The sequence below is a fragment of the Otolemur garnettii genome, unplaced genomic scaffold (genome assembly GCF_000181295.1).
Source record: "Otolemur garnettii isolate 467f Iridium unplaced genomic scaffold, OtoGar3 scaffold00136, whole genome shotgun sequence".
NCBI lineage: Eukaryota > Metazoa > Chordata > Mammalia > Primates > Galagidae > Otolemur > Otolemur garnettii.
The window spans coordinates 2,514,391-2,533,412 of NW_003852531.1; the positions used below are offsets into that span (position 1 = coordinate 2,514,391).

General features: G+C 42.6%; 1 protein-coding gene across 1 annotated transcript in view; it reads right to left on the reverse strand.

Moving 5' to 3' along the window:
- Positions 1-19,022, reverse strand: part of RALGAPA2 (Ral GTPase activating protein catalytic alpha subunit 2) — a 374,339-nt gene that overhangs the window by 162,712 nt on the left and 192,605 nt on the right. Inside the window, exons 25-27 of the mRNA XM_023518389.1 lie at positions 6,589-6,717; positions 5,738-5,796; positions 1,316-1,424 (exon numbers count right to left, since the gene is read on the reverse strand). Of these exons, the coding sequence (XP_023374157.1) occupies positions 1,316-1,424; positions 5,738-5,796; positions 6,589-6,717 (297 nt within the window). The remainder of the gene's footprint in view (positions 1-1,315; positions 1,425-5,737; positions 5,797-6,588; positions 6,718-19,022) is intronic.

The following is a 19,022-nucleotide window of genomic DNA, read 5'->3' on the forward strand; positions in this document are numbered from 1 at the left end:
GAGGGAACGTGAGTGGGTACGGGGGCACGGCTGCCACCCTGTGAGGGAACGTGAGTGGGTACGGGGGCACGGCTGCCTGAGAGGGAATGTGAGTGGGAATCGGGACATAGCTGCCACCATGAAGTGGCCAAGTCATAGGACAGAAAGTTAAGGCAGGCAAGTCTCTGAATTCAAGGAACTGTTAACAGACAAGAGGGCCATGACAAGAGCTGTGCCAGACGAGACAAAAGGGTCGGGCACAAGAGAAGAAGACAGACAGACAAAGAAGGCGCCGTGGGGGGAAGCGCTGAGCAGCCCCTGAAGATGTGGTGGGGTCAGGGCTCCTTCAAGGCAGGGCACAGGCTCTGAGGCAGGTGTTCAGACACAGGAGGCTGCAAGCAGGGTGGAGTGACTGACTCATGATGGGTAAGGTGGGGAGAGTGGAGATGAAATAAGCCATTCGCTCTCTCCTTCATCCAGCACATGGCCGTGGGGGACTTACGGTGTGCCAGCACTGAACTATGGCAAGCAGTCTCCGCTCTCAAGGAAATGGTGGTCGTGTGGGGCAGGGAGGGACCGGCTCACATACGCCCCTGAAGGTCAGGCTGTGGACCGTGCTGCTCAGACCTGTGTGTGGCTGGATTCCTCTGACGGCAGCATGGAGGGGCCCTGCAGGGGCGCGGCTCCACAGGGATCAGCAGTGGTGTTTCCCAGCATCTGTGATACCACCGGTATTCCTGCCCAGCCCCACCCCTGCATGTATGGAGGACAAATGGGCAAGTTGAGGCGATGGGGGGTGGGGGTGGGGTGGTGCCAGAGGGCACGCTTGGGCAGGCAGGGGCTAGATGCCAAGCCAAGGGTGGGGGACATGACTGGGTGGGTATTTCATGAGCCAAAGTATACAGTGCACAAAAGGTGGCACTGAGGCTGTTGTTGGCCTGATGGTGACTGACCCAAGTGCCCGCTGTGACTATTACAGCTCCATGTGGCAAGCACCAGAGATGGGCAATCAAAAGCCTAGACATTGGTGCCAGATGGAAGGTTCAGAGTTTCAAGTACGGCTCAGCCAGGGGATTGCCAGAGGCTTGAACAATTTCTTTAGGTTCCCTGAACCCCAGAACCTCCATGGTAATATAAGGGACAATAACAGTGGGGCTAAAACTGCTACCTGCCTGGGAGATAGCTTACTTTTTTTTGTTGTTGTTGCAGTTTTTGGCCAGGGCAGGTTTGAACCCGCCACCTCCGGTATATGGGGCTGGCGCTCTACTCCTTGAGCCACAGGCACTGCCCCCTGGAGTTAGTTTAACAACAAAGAAACATCACAAAGTGGTGATACCTTCAGAGTTACACCTATCACGTTGAGGGCCTCCTTCACCTGAGGATGACTTGTGCACTGGGCAAGCTCTTCACATATCCAAACGCCGAGGGAGCAGATGGAGATGCATCTTTTCAAAAAGAAGAAAAAGAAAGAAAATCCTCATGAAACTTTTCACATTTTCTTGGAATTTCAAAATTAAAAAAATATTCCAAATCTCTTAAAACTAAACGACAAAAGTGATAGATATATATTAACAGAATGTCTTGAGGGAAAATATAAGGCACTCTCAAGTGGTCAGTTTTCGGGACAAACAGAAACAGTGATAATGGTTCGGTACTTAAGTATCTACTAAGACAAATGACATGTTTTCTGTTAATTGTCCTAGCTCATATATCCCTTATTTTTATTGGAACTAATCTGTTATTCCATCTTATTGTTTCAAGGTATTTTTGAGGAATAAAAAACATACATCTTAGAAAACTGCTGAAAATTGAGTTTGTAACTGTTTTCCTTACAATAACATGCATAAGACTTACCACAAATATGAGACAAACCTTAGATTTGCATACAACTTCCAAAATAAATTGCACTGTTATTTCTTCTAAACAATGTGGTAGGACAAGTTATTCTTCAAAGAAAACCGACAATAACATACACATTTCTATTCTTTTCTTTTTTTTTTTTTCTTTTGAGACAAAGTCTCACTTTGTCACCCGTGGTAGAGTGCTGTGGTGTCACAGCTCACAGCAACCTCAAACTCCTGGGCTTAAGCAATTCTCTTGCCTCAACCTCCCAAGTAGCTGGGACTACAGGTGCCTGCCACAACGTCTGGCTATTTTTTCTTGTTGTTGCAGTTGTCATTGTTGCTTCAGCTGGCCTGGGACAGGTTCAAACCCACCAGCCTCAGTGTACATGGCTTGTGCTGTAACCACTGTGCTATGGGTGCCAAGCCTTCTGTTCTATTTTTAACTCCATAGAAATCTGACTGGCTTTCTATACTAAATAAAAGGACAAGGAAGATGAATTGTCAAGAAGTATTGATGATTTGAATGTGGTAGATACAGGAAAAAGGAAGACATTAATAAGAGTTTTTCCCTAAGGCCTGGGTAGATGGTGGCACCATTTGCTGAGATGAAATCAGAGGGACAGTCAGGCTCTGGGGGAGGGGGAGCCAGAGGACAGACTTAAGGGTTCAGTTATGTTTGTGTTAAGTTTGGACAGATTAAGGCATTCAAGTGAGATGTCAAGTACATAAACCTGAATCTACAAGGGGTTCACTGACGGGGCCAGGTAAATAAACTGGGAATTGTTAGCAAGAAGGTGGTGTTTAAAGGCTGGTTAGAACGGGTAAGAGTGCCCAGGAAGTCACAGAGAAAGGACAGGCCGCGCCCTAAACCCTACGGTGCTCTAACTCAGAATGTGGTAGAGGAGGGGAGTTGCAGGGAGGCAGGCACCAGACCAGGAGGTGCGTTCTAAGGAACAGCACTGTTCAGGAAGGGGGTAAGGAGAGACTGCTGAGAATGGGTAAGCACGCATGTCAACATCCTAGGACAGCCTTTGCAAGAACTAAAAGGGGGGTGGGGTGGTCTATGGCTTCTTAAAGAAAACTGAAGTAGTAAATATAATGTAGAAGAGAGAGAGGGAGGGAGAAGGAGAGAGAGAGAGAATGGGGGGGGAATGAAAGATAAAGGAGAAACAAAAAACATACCAAGAAAACCTAATCGAAAGTCAATTATAACCCCAAAGAATTACATCCAAATAGAGCAGTAATTATTAACAAATGTAAATGAACTGAAGCTTAAATTAAAAAATAAAAGATCAGGCCAGGTGCTATGGGTCACACTTGTAATCCCAGCACTCTGGGAGGCCAAGGCAGGAGGATCACTTAAACTCTAGAGTTCAAAACCAACCTCAGCAAGAGCAAGAACAAAAAATTAGCAGGCATTGTGGCCTGTGGCTATAGTCTCAGCTACTTTGGAGGCTGAGGCAGGAGGATCGCTTGAGCCCTGGAGTCTGAGGTTGTCATGAGCTACAATGATGCCACTGCCAGGGTGGCAGGGTAAGAGTCTGTCTCCACATAAATAAATATCAGATAAGTTTTGGCAAAGACATCCAAAGGAAAAGAATATAGAAAGGCTAATTTAAAAGAATGGCTGATTTAATAGGAGTACTATAAAAAGAGCTAAATCAGTATCAAAGTGGTCTTTAAGATAAAATAATCCTTAGAAATAAAAAGGGTTGCTACAAAGTATTAATGTAAAAGATTCACTACAGAAATAGGACAATTCTAAACTCCATGTAACCAATCACAGATATATAAAGCAAAATGTGACAGATATACTAGGCGACAGATAAATCTACCACAATCGTGTAAGATTTTAACAGTTAGCAAGCTGATGAAAAGTATTAACTTGGATACAGACTATTTGAAGCATGTGATTAAAACATTTTAATCTAACGGACACACCTAGAACACTGTGCCCATCAATTAAAGAATAGTACATACATTCTTTTCAGCATATTTGGTACATTTCCCCAAACTGACTACATATTGGGCATAAACTAAACCTTAATAATGTTTTGATTTACAATGTCATCAACTAAGACATCAGTAACAAAAACACAAATATTAACAGAGATAACCATATGTTTGGAAATTAAGAAATATACTTGTAACTAACTCCTGACTCAATGGAAGAATCATAATGAAAAGTAGAAAAAAAACTGGAATGGAAAAATATTACATATCAAAATGTACAAAATTCAGATAAAGTAGCACCTAGAAATAAACATATAGTCTTAAATGTTCATATTAATAAAGGCTGAGAATTAGAATACATAAATATTCAACCGAAAAAGTAAGAAGAAAGCTGAGTGCAAAGAAGGCAGAAGACAAAATCAATGAACAGAAAGTTGGAACTAGAAACAGACAGAGAGCAGAGAGGCTGAAAGGACAGCAGTCTGATCTCTGAAAAGACTAACAAGTTCACAGATCTCTGGCAGGACTAGTTAAAAAATCCAAGAATACACAAGAAGTGTCAGAGATTAACAAGTAGATATAATGACAGAAGTGAAGACATAAAAGGGGGTGAGACAACTCACACAACTAACATACTCTAAAACTTAGGTAAAATGGACAAATTCCTAGAGAGGTTTGGGTCATCAAAACTGCCAAACAAAAAACAGAAGGAAAAAAACGTTAATACTACAAAAATTATCGAAGAGAATGAGGTAGTGGTTAAGCTTCTCACAGAGAAAATCCCAGACCCAGACAGTCTCACCATCAAGGCCTACTAAAACACACAAGAATATTAATCTGATTTTGTAGAGACTCTTTCTGAGGGCGGTGCCTGTGCCTCAAAAGAGTAGGGTGCAGGCCCCATATGCCACAGGTGGTGGGTTCAAACCCAGCCCCGGCCAAAACTGCAAAAAAAAAGAAACTCTTTCTGAATAAAATAGTACTTAACTCAATTTTGTGAGAGTATATAACCTCATAACCAAACCTGGCAAGGGGAAAATGGGGAAGGGACATTATAGGCCATCCAACTCCCTCCCTGTCAAAAATACTATCTAAGCCAGATCCAGTACCACACAAACCGAGCTGGGTTAAACCCAAAATGCAAGGTTAGTTTAATATTAGCAAACTGACAGTGAATAGGAATAGAAGATTAGGAAATTTCGGCTAAATAGAAGATTAGGAAATTTCGGCTAAACTGTCCACTGAGGGTAACCAAGGAAGACAAAACACAAAATAAAAAAAAAAATCTTAAAATCAAAAAAGAGTTAACAAGATGGTGCCGGGTGCCGGGCTCCTGTCTTGGAAGGAGCCAATCCCCCAGGCGGCAGCAAGACGCCGAGCTGGGCTCTGGTGTCTTTACGGGAGTTGGAAGCGGAGGACCAAGACAGGTGAACTCTCCATCAGTGTTCCCAGCCTGCGGCTTCGTGCTGGGAGAAGTAAAGGTTTTCATCATATAAGTGATCCAGAAAACCTTACTTCTTGACCATACACTTCTAGTAACCTCAGATGACTGGCAGGAGCAACCAAAATGTTTCCAGATGCTTCAAAATTTATCTATGGGGGTACAAAATCCTTATTGGTTGAGAACTCCTACCCTACACATATGCCATTTTGATTAATTTTGGGCTTATACTTCCATTTTCTTTCTTATAGAAAGTATCAGGGCACATATGTATATATTTGTAATACTGCTTTCCTTTACACAAAAGGTAGTATATTATGCATAACTTCTGCAGCTTGCTATGTTCACTTAATAATGATGCCTTTGGAAAGAGTTAAGGAAAGATGTTCCCAACATAATTCTTCGTATGCTTTTTCTTATGTGTCAGAGTCATGTGAAAGAGTGTTTTTAACATAAACTGCTCACACATAAATGTGTATCTCAAATTTCTAAAATAGTTTACCTCTTATTCAACATTTACCTTGCACATTCATTTGGTTCCTCTGTGGCATTCTTCAGCAAAATATTTATGAGGTAATGCTAAAAACACAAAATTAAGTAAAATAAAAACTTTGTGTCATGGTTGGTTTCCCACATGTTCTGACCACACTGCAGGCAGCCAGGAGCTGCCGGGGACCAGGGAGCTTGTCCACCAGAGAGAACCTGGAGGAAGGAGGAAGCCTGGGCTGGGAGGAGCAGCCTGACAGAGGCCTCCACAGGCCCTCCCTGGGCCACTAAGCGAGCTAGAGAAGAGCGCCTCTAGTTTACAATGAAAACACTGCAAACCAAATGAGACTTTCAGATAGGAAAATCCTGGTCTGCTTTTTCTTTAATTAGATTATGTATTGTATGTCAAGTAACATATTGTAATCATGTATTACAGTTTGATTGATTCTAGGATTTTGAGAGCATTTCTGTTTGCCTCTAAGTTAGCTAAGGAGAGAACAAATGCTTACTTTTCTTCTCAGGCCAACAATAGAATTGAAAATTGAGTTTATTTCAATTATTTTTTATAAGTTAATTTGATGCACTAATGCAACATGATTCATAGTTAAGCTAATAAAATTATTATAAAGGATAATTCATTATGTAACTATGATCCCTAGGTGCGATAAATAGGTCTAATAAAAAACACCCAAGGGGCCCAGCTATAACATCTAACTGCAGTATGCTGTGAATCTAATACATAAGACGGCCTTGTAAAAATACCTACTGAAACATTTAAAAGATAGAACAAAATTTCAGGGACAAGTACATTAATGTAAAATAATAGAAGAGGTAACCACATAGCTAGAATTACCAATTTGAGAGCCAGTCAAATCTGTCATGTACCTTGACATCTTCAGTTCCCGTAACGATCTCATTCACCTCCGGCACTGACTGCAGCAAAGGGATCTCCCGGTAGGTATTTGGAAAGCAGACAAGCGAACCCAGGATGGTGAGAGCTTCTGAACGAGGTGCCTGCACACAGGAAGTGAGACACACATTTTCCTTTTTGTGAGTGAGAAAGTTTAGATAAGCAACAACTCGTTTACTCTTCATGGTCTTACGAGGGAGTCTTCGTAATTATTTTATCCTAGATGAGAAACATAAAATTAGGCTGAGTTACTTTTCCCCAGGTGAAGATTTAAGCAAGAGACGTTTGCCTAAATGAAAAAGCAAATTTACAAGGAATGGAAAATATACTTGGATATAAACAAGTGTTATGAAAACTGGTTTACAGATCGATTCAGAATTAGGATGTAAAAAGATTTGGTTATGACTATTTGACAGTGTTTTTGAGTTAATGTTCTCAATACAACAGGGTAAATGATATCAACATACTATTATTTTTGCTGTTAAGAACAATTAAGGAAAATGTATAAGAAAGTGCGATTGGAGGTAACCGTCAGAAGGCGGACAGAAAGAGAAGACACCATTTCCCAAATTTCCTGATGTCACCAAGAACTACTTTGCAAAATCACATAAAGTGAGATACTATCGAGGGAGAGACTGTAGTTACTTGTCCATTATGGAAATCAGGTATATATTAAAGGAAGCATTCTACTAGATTCCACCTCAGGTAACATGCACCAGCAGCTATGATAAGCAAAGAGCAGGTGCAGGACTATAAGTCTGTCATCCACCTACTCACCTGTGTGTCCATACACCCATCTGCCTATTGATTATTATGTGATAATTTGGAACAGACTGAAATTGCAACAACAATAATAAATCTTCCAAAAACAAACAAGTCCTGAATCAGATAGTTTTACAACAGAATTCTACCAAACCTTCAAAGAGGAGCTCATACCAATATTACAGAACCTATTTGAAAACGCAGAGACGGGGTTGGCATCTTCCTTTCTTCAGGACCCCAAGCGGTTCTCCTGCTCCCTTCTCTCACTCCCCGCCCATCTGCCCCCTCACTCCCTGCTCTCTGTTCTCTTCTTTCTCTCTTTCTCATCTCTTCCCCTCACTGTCTTCCCTCTCTCTAATACAAAATAAACATAAACTTTAATATCCTTAAAGAGAGAGAAGAAAAGAATCCTTCTCAACACATTCTACGAAGCAAATACCACCATGATATCAAATCCAGGAAGGACACACAAAAAGGAAAACTACAAACCAATATTGTCAGTGAATACTGATGCAAAAATAGTCTATAAAGTCCTAACAGACGGAATACGGCTACACATCAAAGATGCGTGTCGGCTCGGCGCCTATAGCTCAACCGGCTAAGGCGCCAGCCACGTACACCTAAGGTGGCGGGTTCGAATCCCCAGCCCGGACCCGCCAAACAACAATGACGGCTGCAAACAAAAAATAGCCGGGCGTTGTGGCGGGCGCCTGTGGTCCCAGCTACTTGGGAGGCGGAGGCAGGAGACTCGCTTGAGCCCAGGAGTTGGAGGTTGCTGTGAGCTGTAATGCCACAGCACTCTACCCAGGGGGACAGCTTGAGGCTCTGTCTCAAAAAAAAAAAAAAAAAAAAGATGCGTGTCTACGTCATGATCCGGTGGGCTTTAGTTACTGCAGGGATGCAAGGCTGGTTCAGATATGTAAATTCATGAATGTAATTCACCATATAATAGAACCAAAAACAAAGACCATGCTCTCAATAGATACAACAAAAGCATTTGAGAAAATTCAGCAACCTTTTCTGACAAGAACACTTAAGAAAATAGGCATATGGCTCAGCACCCGTAGCTCAGTGGTTACAGCACTAGCCACGTACACCGAGGCTGTTGGGTTCAAACCTGGCCCAGGCCAGCTACACACCAATGACAACTACAACAAAAAAATAGCCAGGCATTCTGGCAGGTGCCTGTAGTCACAGCTACTTGGGAGGCTGAGGCAAGAGAATCACTTAATCCCAAGAATTTGGAGTTGCTGTGAGTTGCGATGCCACAGAATTCTACCGAGGGCAACAAAGTGAGACTCTGTCTCAAAAAAAAAAAAAAAAAGAAGGAAAGAAGGTATAGATGGGACATTTCTCAAACTGGTAGAGGCTGTCCCTGACAAACCCACAGCCAATATCCTACTGAATGGAGAAAAACTAAAAACACTTCTGCTTAGAGCTACACAAGGACATGGACTATTGCCATTATTATTCAACACAGTGTTGGAAGTTCTACCCAAGACAATCAGGCAAGAGAAGGATAGTAAGGGTATACAAATGGGGACACAGAAAGTCAAATGCTCACACTGCTCATGACATGATCTTACACTTAGAAAACCCCAGGAACTTAACCACAAGCCTTCTGGAAGTGATCAAGGGATACAATAAAATCTTGGGATACAAGACCAATGTCCACAAATCAGTAGCCTTCATATACACCAACAACAGTCAAGCTGAGAATCAAATCAAAGACACAATACCCTTCACAACAGCTTCAAAGAAAAGGAAATACCTGGGAATATACCAACACAGGACATGAAGGATCTTTATAGAGCAAACTGCAAAACTCTGAGAAAAGAAACAGCAGAAGCTGTTAACAAATGGAAGAACATACCGTGCTCATGGCTGGGAAGAATCAACATTGCTAAAGTGTCCACAGTACCCAAAGCAATCCACAGATTTAATGTAATCCCCATTAAAGTACTAATGTCATACTTTGAAGAACTTGAAAAAATAGTACTTCATTTCATATAGAATCAGAAAAAACTCTGAAAGCCAATGCAGTTTTAAGAAATAAACAGTAAAGTCTGGAGGCATCACATTACCAGACTTCAGGTTATATTATACAAGTCTACAGTGCTCAAATAGTGTGGCACAAAAACAGAGATACAGACCTATGGGATAGAGCAGAGAATCTAGAGATGAACCCAGCCACGTATTACCACCTGATCTTTCATAAACCAAACAAAAGCATATACTTGGGGAAAGAATCCCTGTTTAGTAAGTGGTACTGGGAGAACTGGTTAGCCACATGTAGAAGACTGAAACTGGACCTGTATCTCCTACCACTTACAAAAACTGACTGTCACTGTATAAAAGATTTAAATTTCAGATACAAAACATAAAAATTCTAGAAGAAAGTCTGGGGAAAACCCGTTTACAAAATCAGCCTGGGAAGAGCCCCCCCTTGGCAATTGCAGCAACATCAAAGGATATAAGAACTGAAGCAAACAGCCTCTAGAATGGGGGCATTCTACCAATCTGACAAAGGGCTGAAAACTAGAATCTACAGAGAACTCAAACTAGTCAGTAAGAAAAGAACAAAGAATCCTGTTTATAAGTGGGCAAAAGACTTCAACAGAACCTTCTCTGAAGAAGGCAGATGACTGGCCAACAAACCAGCTCATCGTTCCTCATCATCAGAGCAATGCAGATCAAAACCAGCCTGAGATATCACCAAATTCCAGGGAGAGTCGCCCACATCACAAAATCCAAAAGCTGCAGATGCTGGCGTGAATGTGGAAAAAAGTGAACACTTTTATACTGTCAGCGGGACTGCAAATTAACATAGCCTCTTTGGAAAAAAGTATGGAGAATCCTCAAAGACCTAAAAGTAAACCTGTTTGATCCCACAACCCCATTACTAGGTATGTATCCAAAAGAAAAAAAATCATTTTACCATGAGGACATCTGTACTGGAATGTGTACTGCAGCTCAATTCACAATCGCCAAGATGTGGAACAAACCTACATGCCCATCAACACAGGAATGGATTAGTAAAGTGTGGTAGATGTGTACAGTGGAATACTAATCAGCCATAAGAAAGATGGAGACTTTGTATCTTTCGTATTAACCTGGATAGAGTTGGAGAACACTCAAGAATGGAAAAGCAAGTATCCAACCTACTCAATACTAATATGAAGCCAGGAGATAAACAACTACATGCTCAGAGGAGAGAAAAACACAAATCCAAATGGGGGCGGGAGAGAAGGACGATGGCCAAGGTGTGCACTGTGAGGGCAGACAGCACAGCCCCAGGTGAAGGCTCAACCACAACTTGAACTTTACTGAAGAAATGCACACAATGTATATTCTAATCATCTGTACCCTCGTAATCTGAAATTAAAAGAAAACCAAGGCAGTGCTCACTCCTACCAGGCACTATTCTAAGTGCTTTATGAGCATTCCCAGAGAATGCCCTCAACAACCCAGTGAAGTAGATACTATTGGCATTTCCATTTTCCAGAGAGAAAACTGAAGCTCAAAGAAATTAAAGAGTTTTCAAAGCTATACCATTCATAAGTGACGGACCCTGGATTTGGCTGGTGGTCCACACTGGGCCTATACTGGGCACTGGAGGAATAAAATGAGAGAGAGAGATGGGTGTGTGGCATGTGGGGTCAGAGGGACAGGCACACTGCAGTTACAACACTTTAAAGCACATGCTTTAAGACTGACCTACTGGGGATACCACGGGAACGCAGGTCTTCATTTTCCTCTGAGCTTGGTCCTCACAAGCACAGAGGTAAATAGAAGACAATGTAAAACACACACACAGAGATTCCCTGGCATGAGGCATTCACGGTCAGGAAACTCTGCAACACACTGCTGCTGGGAGCTGCAGAGCAGAAGTCACGCAGGCTGGCAGGAGGGCGGGAGCCAGCTCAGGGGCAGGAGGCACACTGCAAACAGCAGGGAAGGCAGGGGACCCTGGGCACCCACAGAACCGTGAGACGTCCCATGTGCACAGAGCCCAGAGAGCACGAGTGGGTGCACACAGGGCCTGGGAAGTGACCACTAAAGGGGTCTGAGAAAACCATGCAGGCTGCCTGGGGAGGGACCCACAGGCCACAAGGCACAGTTCTCATCCCCTTCTGTTGGAGGAGTGATGCTGGCCGACTCCCAACTCCAGCAGGAGTGCAAATGCACACCACCAGGGAGTGAAGGGTATGGCACAGCCACTGAAGCAAGAATGGTGACAGGTCAGAATGGGGCGACGCCATCAGGGATGATACAAACATTTGACACTACTGCAGCAAAATGTTAAGCTTTGCCAAAGCTGGGCAGTGAGGACATAGTTTTTGGTACATGACCTCCATGATGGAAACTCAAGAGTCATCTTCCAGGCCTTATCTGACTTGGTGGTGGCTGTTCATGTGGTTGGCAGCTCTCTTGCACCTGACACTAATCATGGGGCCTCTGGGAGGCCCTTATTTTGTCCTGAGGAGCCCTGATGGTCTCCTGTGCTAGAACTTCCCATTGCCCAGGACCTAACCTTTGGGATGGTAAATGCATTCTTTGTCCTCTCCTCTTAGATACTTACGTGAGAGAGGACCCATAGGTTTAAATGCCCATGCATGCTGCCAACTCCTGACACATCTCTCTAGCTCACACTTCCTTCCTGAACTTCCTGACTGCTTGTTTGATATCTCTGCTCAAGGTCAAGAAGATAGCACACACCTCCACGCCCCAGCTCACCAGAGAGTTCTGTAATCTTGTGGCACAGAAGCCCGCCTCCTCTACTGACCCCTTATTTAGGAAAATCTTTAAACTAAAAAGTGTGGAGACGTACCCAACACCCACATTCAGGATTTAGCACTCCTGCCTTACCTAGCCCCTTTTTATTTTTTCATTCAATATTTAAAAGCCACTTAAAGTTTTCCACTTTCAATATTTTCATGTAAAGTGAAGACATCGTGTGTTCTCCATGTGAAGAAATGACACCCGGCTCATGCGCTAACTGGCCCCCTGCTTCCTGTTTTTTCTTTGCATTCATCAGTTCTGGACATGTTATACATTTGTTTAATGCCTGTATTTTCCATGGGGACACAGGGTTTGATGGCCTCATCACCTGCCTGTCCCCAGGGGATACTCAACAGACATTGCTTTGCGATAAGGGAGGCTGCTGTCCTCAGTTCCTGGGTGGACACGCCTCACCTCTCACCTCTCAGCATCACTTCCTTCACCGAGATTCTTCTGAGATATGTCTTCCCCGCCACTCTCACAAGGCAGAATTAACTGTTCCTATACTAATCGCTCTCTGGGTCCTGGACATGATTCTACTGTTGCTGAATCATGTGGCTGCTAGAAACTTATTCACAAACCTTTTTTTTTTTTTGAGACAGAGTCTCACTATGTTGCCCTCAGTAGAGTCCTATGACAACTTCAAACTCTTGGGCTTAAGTGATTCTGTTACCTCAGCTTCCCAAGTAGCTGGAACTACGGGTACTTGCCAAAACGATCAGCTATTTTTCTGTTGTTATTGCAGTAGTCATTGTTGTCTTAGTTGGCCCGGGCCAGGTTGGAACCTGCCAGCCTAGGTATATGTGGCCGGCACCCTACTCACTGAGCTACAGGAGCCGCCATTATTCCAAATCTTAGCACTGAGGTGGAGGGTACAGGTGACTTGCTGACTCTACATATTTGACTCCCTGAGGATAAGGACCCTGTCACACTTATCCAGGCCAGGTCTTGGAACATAGGAGGTGCACAGTAAATGTCCCCCAGAGGAACCTTGCTCTGTCTTTCCTCACCAACTTCTGCCCTTTACTGAACACAGTCCTGGTTTACACTTTGTTAAGGTAGATTCTTTTCCCTGAGCAGCCCTGAACTGCTGTGTAGTGTGTAAACTTGGTGGGCATTGTGGAATTTTGAATTGAATACTAGGCCATATAACAATTGGATGCAAAACATTAGGTCTTAAATAAAGAGTTGTTATAACTTTATTCAAAGAATGTAACTCTAGATTTTTTCCCTATGGCAAGTCTCAATTTGCTGACTGGTAAAATGAAAGATGCCCACATATTTATGTATATTGCCCAAGGATAGACATGAGGCAATGCCAGAACCAAATCCAGGACTGGCTCTACAGAGCTGTGGGATCAAGAACGGGAAGGGAGTGAAGGTGGAGGGCGTATGGTGACTCACTGTGGTAGGAGACCTCTGAAGGGAAAGGAGACTGCAGGCTCCATTCAGGCTGCTCCCCCGCCCTACTCTTCAGGCCCTTCTGTACAATCTGAGCTTTTACTAAAGAAAATAGAGAAATGACATCCAGCTCCAACCTGTGGGGCTAACAGTCTGGTTTACTGTATATTCCAGCAGCTCAGGCTGGTAAATGGTATAAGGATGGCTTCAGGAGTGAGGGTGAGACTTGGATTAGAGATCTTGGAGACCATTGCAACAGGCCTGGTAAAAAGGCAACAAAGCCCTGCAGCCAGGAACCAGCAGTGGGGGAGGGTAGAGGAGAGAAAGGTGAACACTATTAGCCCTAGGGCTTGATGTCTGATTAGCAGAGAGCAGGTAGAGAAGAAGCTATGCTCTGCTTGGGAGAATGGATGTGATATATCTTGTGACACCTAGAGGCAGGTGACCCGGAGACAGGTGGCTGAAAGCATTGAAGGCAGAGGTCCCCAGAGTGTGTTCCACCAGAGTCATAGGGTGATAAAGGGAAATAAGACTGCAAAGAGAAAGAAGTTTCAGGAACACATGGTTAAGCACAGTCAAACAGAAGCCTTTAACACGCTCATGTCCACCGTAAATTTCCCAGTAAGGAAGTGTATCGCCCCAAATTATTTGAACATGAACGTGGTTTTATTCCTTCCCTTTCCCCCAGAGTATCTTGGTGAATTAGTGTTCTGAAGACTTTCTGAATTACTGGTCTTGAGGTTAGAAAAGAGAAGTCTGGGATAATAATTTGGAAGGCTTTTGTGTTTGGTGGAACTCAATACGTGCCTTCTCTGTGAGTGTACAGAGAAAAGAGGTGATGACAGAGGTCAGAGCCCTGAAGACCAGGGACAGACAACAGGAAAAGCGTTGTTTCCAGCCCACAGAAGTCCTCTCTGTGCCCCTCCTGGGATAGGCCCATCCCCAAAGTAACCCCATCTGCCTTATGGTACTTACTACAAATTGGTTTTGTCTGGTTTTTCAATTATACAAATGCAATTAGAGCGTATGTCCTTTTATGTGCGACTTCTTTCATTCTTTATGTTATGCAACTGATCCTTGCTGTATTTTTATTGTACGTAATAGTCCATCTTAAGTACACACCATAATTTATTTGTTCAGCAGTGGACAGACATGTGAATGGCTCTAGATTTGGCTGTTACAGACAGTGTCACTGCACACAAGCTTCTACCCATCTTTGGTGTCCTTTGTGTGGATTTATCCATCCCTGTCACCTTCCCCCATCTCTCCTCTTCTCTCTCCTTTCTCCCTCCCTTTCTCAGCCCCAGTGGAACTTCACACTTGTAACCAACGTGTGTTAATTCAAAGTGTTAACTGAGCAGGTACACTCCATCCAAACAGCTCTCACCCATTCCCCTACATGTTAAACCTCAAGTTTAAACAAGAACATGCTATAATCCAAAGACTTTTGGTTCCTTTATGTAATTTTTATATTCATAGTCTCATGCACATTCTCATATTCTAAAAAACTCCTTTATAAAAAAACTTCACATTCTTTTTTTAAAAAACATAGCCTATTTTGGTAGGCTACTTCATTCCTTTCCAGCTTTATTGAAATAAAATTGATAAACAAAAATTGTATACACTTAAGATGATATACATACACATTGTAAAATGACTATCACAACCAAGCTAATTAAAATGCCCATCACCCCACATAGTTCCTTTTCTGTGTGTGTGTGGTAAGAACATTAAACTTGACTCTCTCAGGAAATTTCAAGTTGACAACACAGTATTGCTAACTACAGTCACCATGCTGTACATCAGATCCACGTAACATTCACCCTCCACAACTCAAACTTTGCACCCTCTGACCCCACCCTGGAACCACCACTCCCCTCTTTATTTCTAGGAGTCGAACTTTTTTAGATTCTACCTTTTCAGCAACATGGGTTCATCCATGTTGTCACAAAAGATAGCATTTTTTTGGCCTTCTTTTTTTAAGGTCAAATAATATTCCATTAGAGATAAATGCTACATTTCCTTCACCCACTCATTGGTCCACAGACATCTGTTTTCATGTCTTGGCTGCTGTGAATAGTGCTGTACTGAACATGGGAGCACAGACATCTCTTGGACACCTTCACTTTAATGTCTTTGGATGTATACCTAGAAATGGGATTGCTCGATCTTAGGGGAGCTCTACTTTTTTTTTTTTTTTAATAGAGACAGAATCTCACTTTATTGCCCTTGGTAGAGTGCTGTGGCGTCACACTGCTCACAGCAACCTCCAACTCCTGGGCTCAGGTGATTCTCTTGCCTCAACCTCCCTAGTAGCTGGGACCACAGATGCCCACCACAACACCTGGCTATTTTTTTCTGTTTTTCTTTTTTCTTTTTTTTTGCAGTTTTTGGCCGGGGCTGGGTTTGAACCCACCACCTCCGGCACATGGGGCCGGTGCCCCATCCTTTTGAGCCACAGGCGCCACCCCGCCTGGCTATTTTTTTGTTGCAGTTCGGCCGGGCCGGGTTTGAACCCGCCATCCTCGGTACATGGGGCTGGCGCTCTACCCACTGAGCCACAGGCGCCACCCTAGGACTTCTATTTTTTAATTTTTTTGAGAAGCCTCCATACTAATTTTCATAATGGCTGTACCAATTTACATTACCACCAACAGCATACAAGGGTTCTCTTTCCTCCACATCCTCACCAACACTTGTTACCTTTTGTCTTTTCGGGATAGCTGTTCACACAGCTACCTCTGAGGTGTTTGTCTCATTGTGATTTTAGATTTCATTTCCCTGGTGACTAACAATCTTGAACATTTTTAAATTTAATTTTTAACTAAAATCATAACTGTATACATTTATGGGGTATAATGTGATGATTTGCTACACAATGTGGAAGCTTAAATCAAACTGATTAACATAAATATCACCTCACTTACTTTTTGTGGTAAGACATTTAAAATTTCCTCTTAGTTATTTTGAAATATACCCTTGCACTGTGCACATCAGGCAAGATCCCACCAAATGCCTTCTCTCCTCCCACCAATGACCTTCTCCCTCTCCACCGCCACTCCCCTCCTCCTTGCTATATTACTATATTCCTTGTATCTCCTCAGACCATCAAGGAATAAAAGTTGAACTCAACAGCAACAGGAATCTTCACACTCAACATCACAGAAACTAAATAACCTTAGGTTCAATGATAGCTAGATCAAAGACAAGATTAAGAAGGAAATCACGAGATTTTTAGAACAAAATGATAATGAAGACACAAACTATCAAATGCCATGGAATATTGCAAAGGCAGTCCTAAGAGGGAAATTTATAGCATTAGAAGCCTATAGAAAAGAGAAAGACAGGAAGTCAACTTAATGGGCCATCTTAACCAATTGGAAAAGGCATATAAATACAACCCCAATCTCAGCAGAAGAAAGGAAATAACCAAAATTAGAGCAGAATGAAATGAAATTGAAAACAAAAGAATCATTTGGAAGATGAATGAAACAAAAAGGTGGTTCTTTGAAAAGATTAATGGTCAGGGCCTGGGACTGGCCAGGTCTCCAGCCCCGGCCTATCTAACGGTCTGGACATGGACTACTGTGCTACCTTGCTTGGGATCAACTCCCCTTAGGTCCTGGAGGGCAATTTATCTTAGCAGGAGTTAGAGAAACAATCTTTGAGGGAGAGAAATAGTCTTAGTAGAAGAGTGAATCTTGGCAGTCTTCATAGAAGGGAGCCGAGCAGGAACCCTCTGAGCAGGAGGAACAAAAGAGTTCGAGAGTCTGTGGGAGAATGAATGAACCTGGACTAACTTCTCCTACAGCTACTTATAGAAGTGATCCCGTGGCTATTTGCACCACAGATATGGAGACTGCCAAGCACTCATGCTCATGCTCTCATTTTAAGGAGAGCCAAATCCCTTCCCCATGCTCTTAATACCAAGGTGTTATCGAGATGTGATGTCATAGGTGTTTCTTATAGTCACAGAATGTTCAGAGCTTAATTCTCACTTCTCCTTCCCTTGAGTTACTTGGTCTCCTACATATTCCCCCTTTTTGTGTATTTTAAAATAATCTCTAGTATGGCAAGGGCAGTTGTCCTATTTGTACAGTCCTTTCTCTTGCTAGGCACAAGAATAAAGAATCTAAGATGATTATCAAAATTCAGAATTCCAGGTTGGGGGCTCCCTAAGCTGTGGAGCCCTGATCTAAACTGTCACTAGGGAAAAAAAATAGTGATTAAGGTGTTAATTTCTTTAACAATATTTCAAACTGAGAAAATTTTGTCTGAGAGAATTTACAATTTCCATTTCATCTATTATAAATTGTGTTAACTAGCAAACAAAGGTCTCGCTTCCCTCGCGAAGTTTTTTCTTTGCTATATGAATTGTAGGTAATGGACAAAGGTCCTGCTTTTCTTGCATTCTCTGCTAGCAAAGATCTTATTGCTTTACTACCTCTGCCTTTAGTAGCTGGCAGCCAAAGATCCTGCTTTTCTTGCAGTCCTTGGTAGCTGAGATCCTAGTGCTTTCACTGCCTTTTGCTACTTCTGCCTTCAGTAGCTGGTGAACAAAGGTCCTGCTTTTCTTATGGAGCTTTTCCTCTGCTATTTGAATCCAGGCCTTATTTCAAACAGAGTCTCCCTAACTGATGCAAAGGTAAAGAAAGAATTTACTCCCTCTTGCTGTCTATGAAGGGTACACTATCCACTGGGTGTGTTTTCCTTCTTCAGTTCTCATCTGCAGGCTGAGGTACAAGCCTGCAAGAGGGGTGCTTCCCATACTCCAGGGAGAGCCACATAAGCAAAGAAAGAAAAAATTTAGTTTACAAACCTGCAAGAGGGGGCTTCCCAAGCTGTATAAGTAAAGAAGAATTTAGTTTATCTATTTTTCCTCCATTGTCATTTATTGGTCTGGTTTAATATTCCCATATTTGTATCGGTGGTGCCAAAGGTCTGAGCACACTGCGGGCAGAATCCTCCCTTGGCATAAAGTAGAAGGAATTATACTGTTTTACCAAAGAATAGTTTGAAATGCTGATTTAACTTCCCCATATTTATATCTAGGGTGCCAAAGGTCCGGCACACTGTAGGCAGGATTCTCCTTTGGCATAAAGTTGAATGAATTATACTGTTTTACCAAAATAGTTTGAAATGCTGGTGTTATAGAAACTGCATTATTTTAATTTCTTTATTTGTATCTTTTACCAGTGGGTCCCAACTTGGGACCGACTAATAATTTCCTGACAATAAAGGTGTTCCATTCTTATCAAATAGAGAGCGGCATTCATTAGCCCAATAGTGCCCCTTTTTTTACCTGGGGGTTTACATTCTCTTTGTTTCCTTGCTCACTGAAAGAGAGATCATCCTTTTCATTGGCATTCTGTATTCTTTTCTTTTTCCAACATTCTTTTCTCATATGCCCTACCTTCCTACATTTGTGGCATTTAATTTTGATTGGGGGATTTTTTTTTTTTTT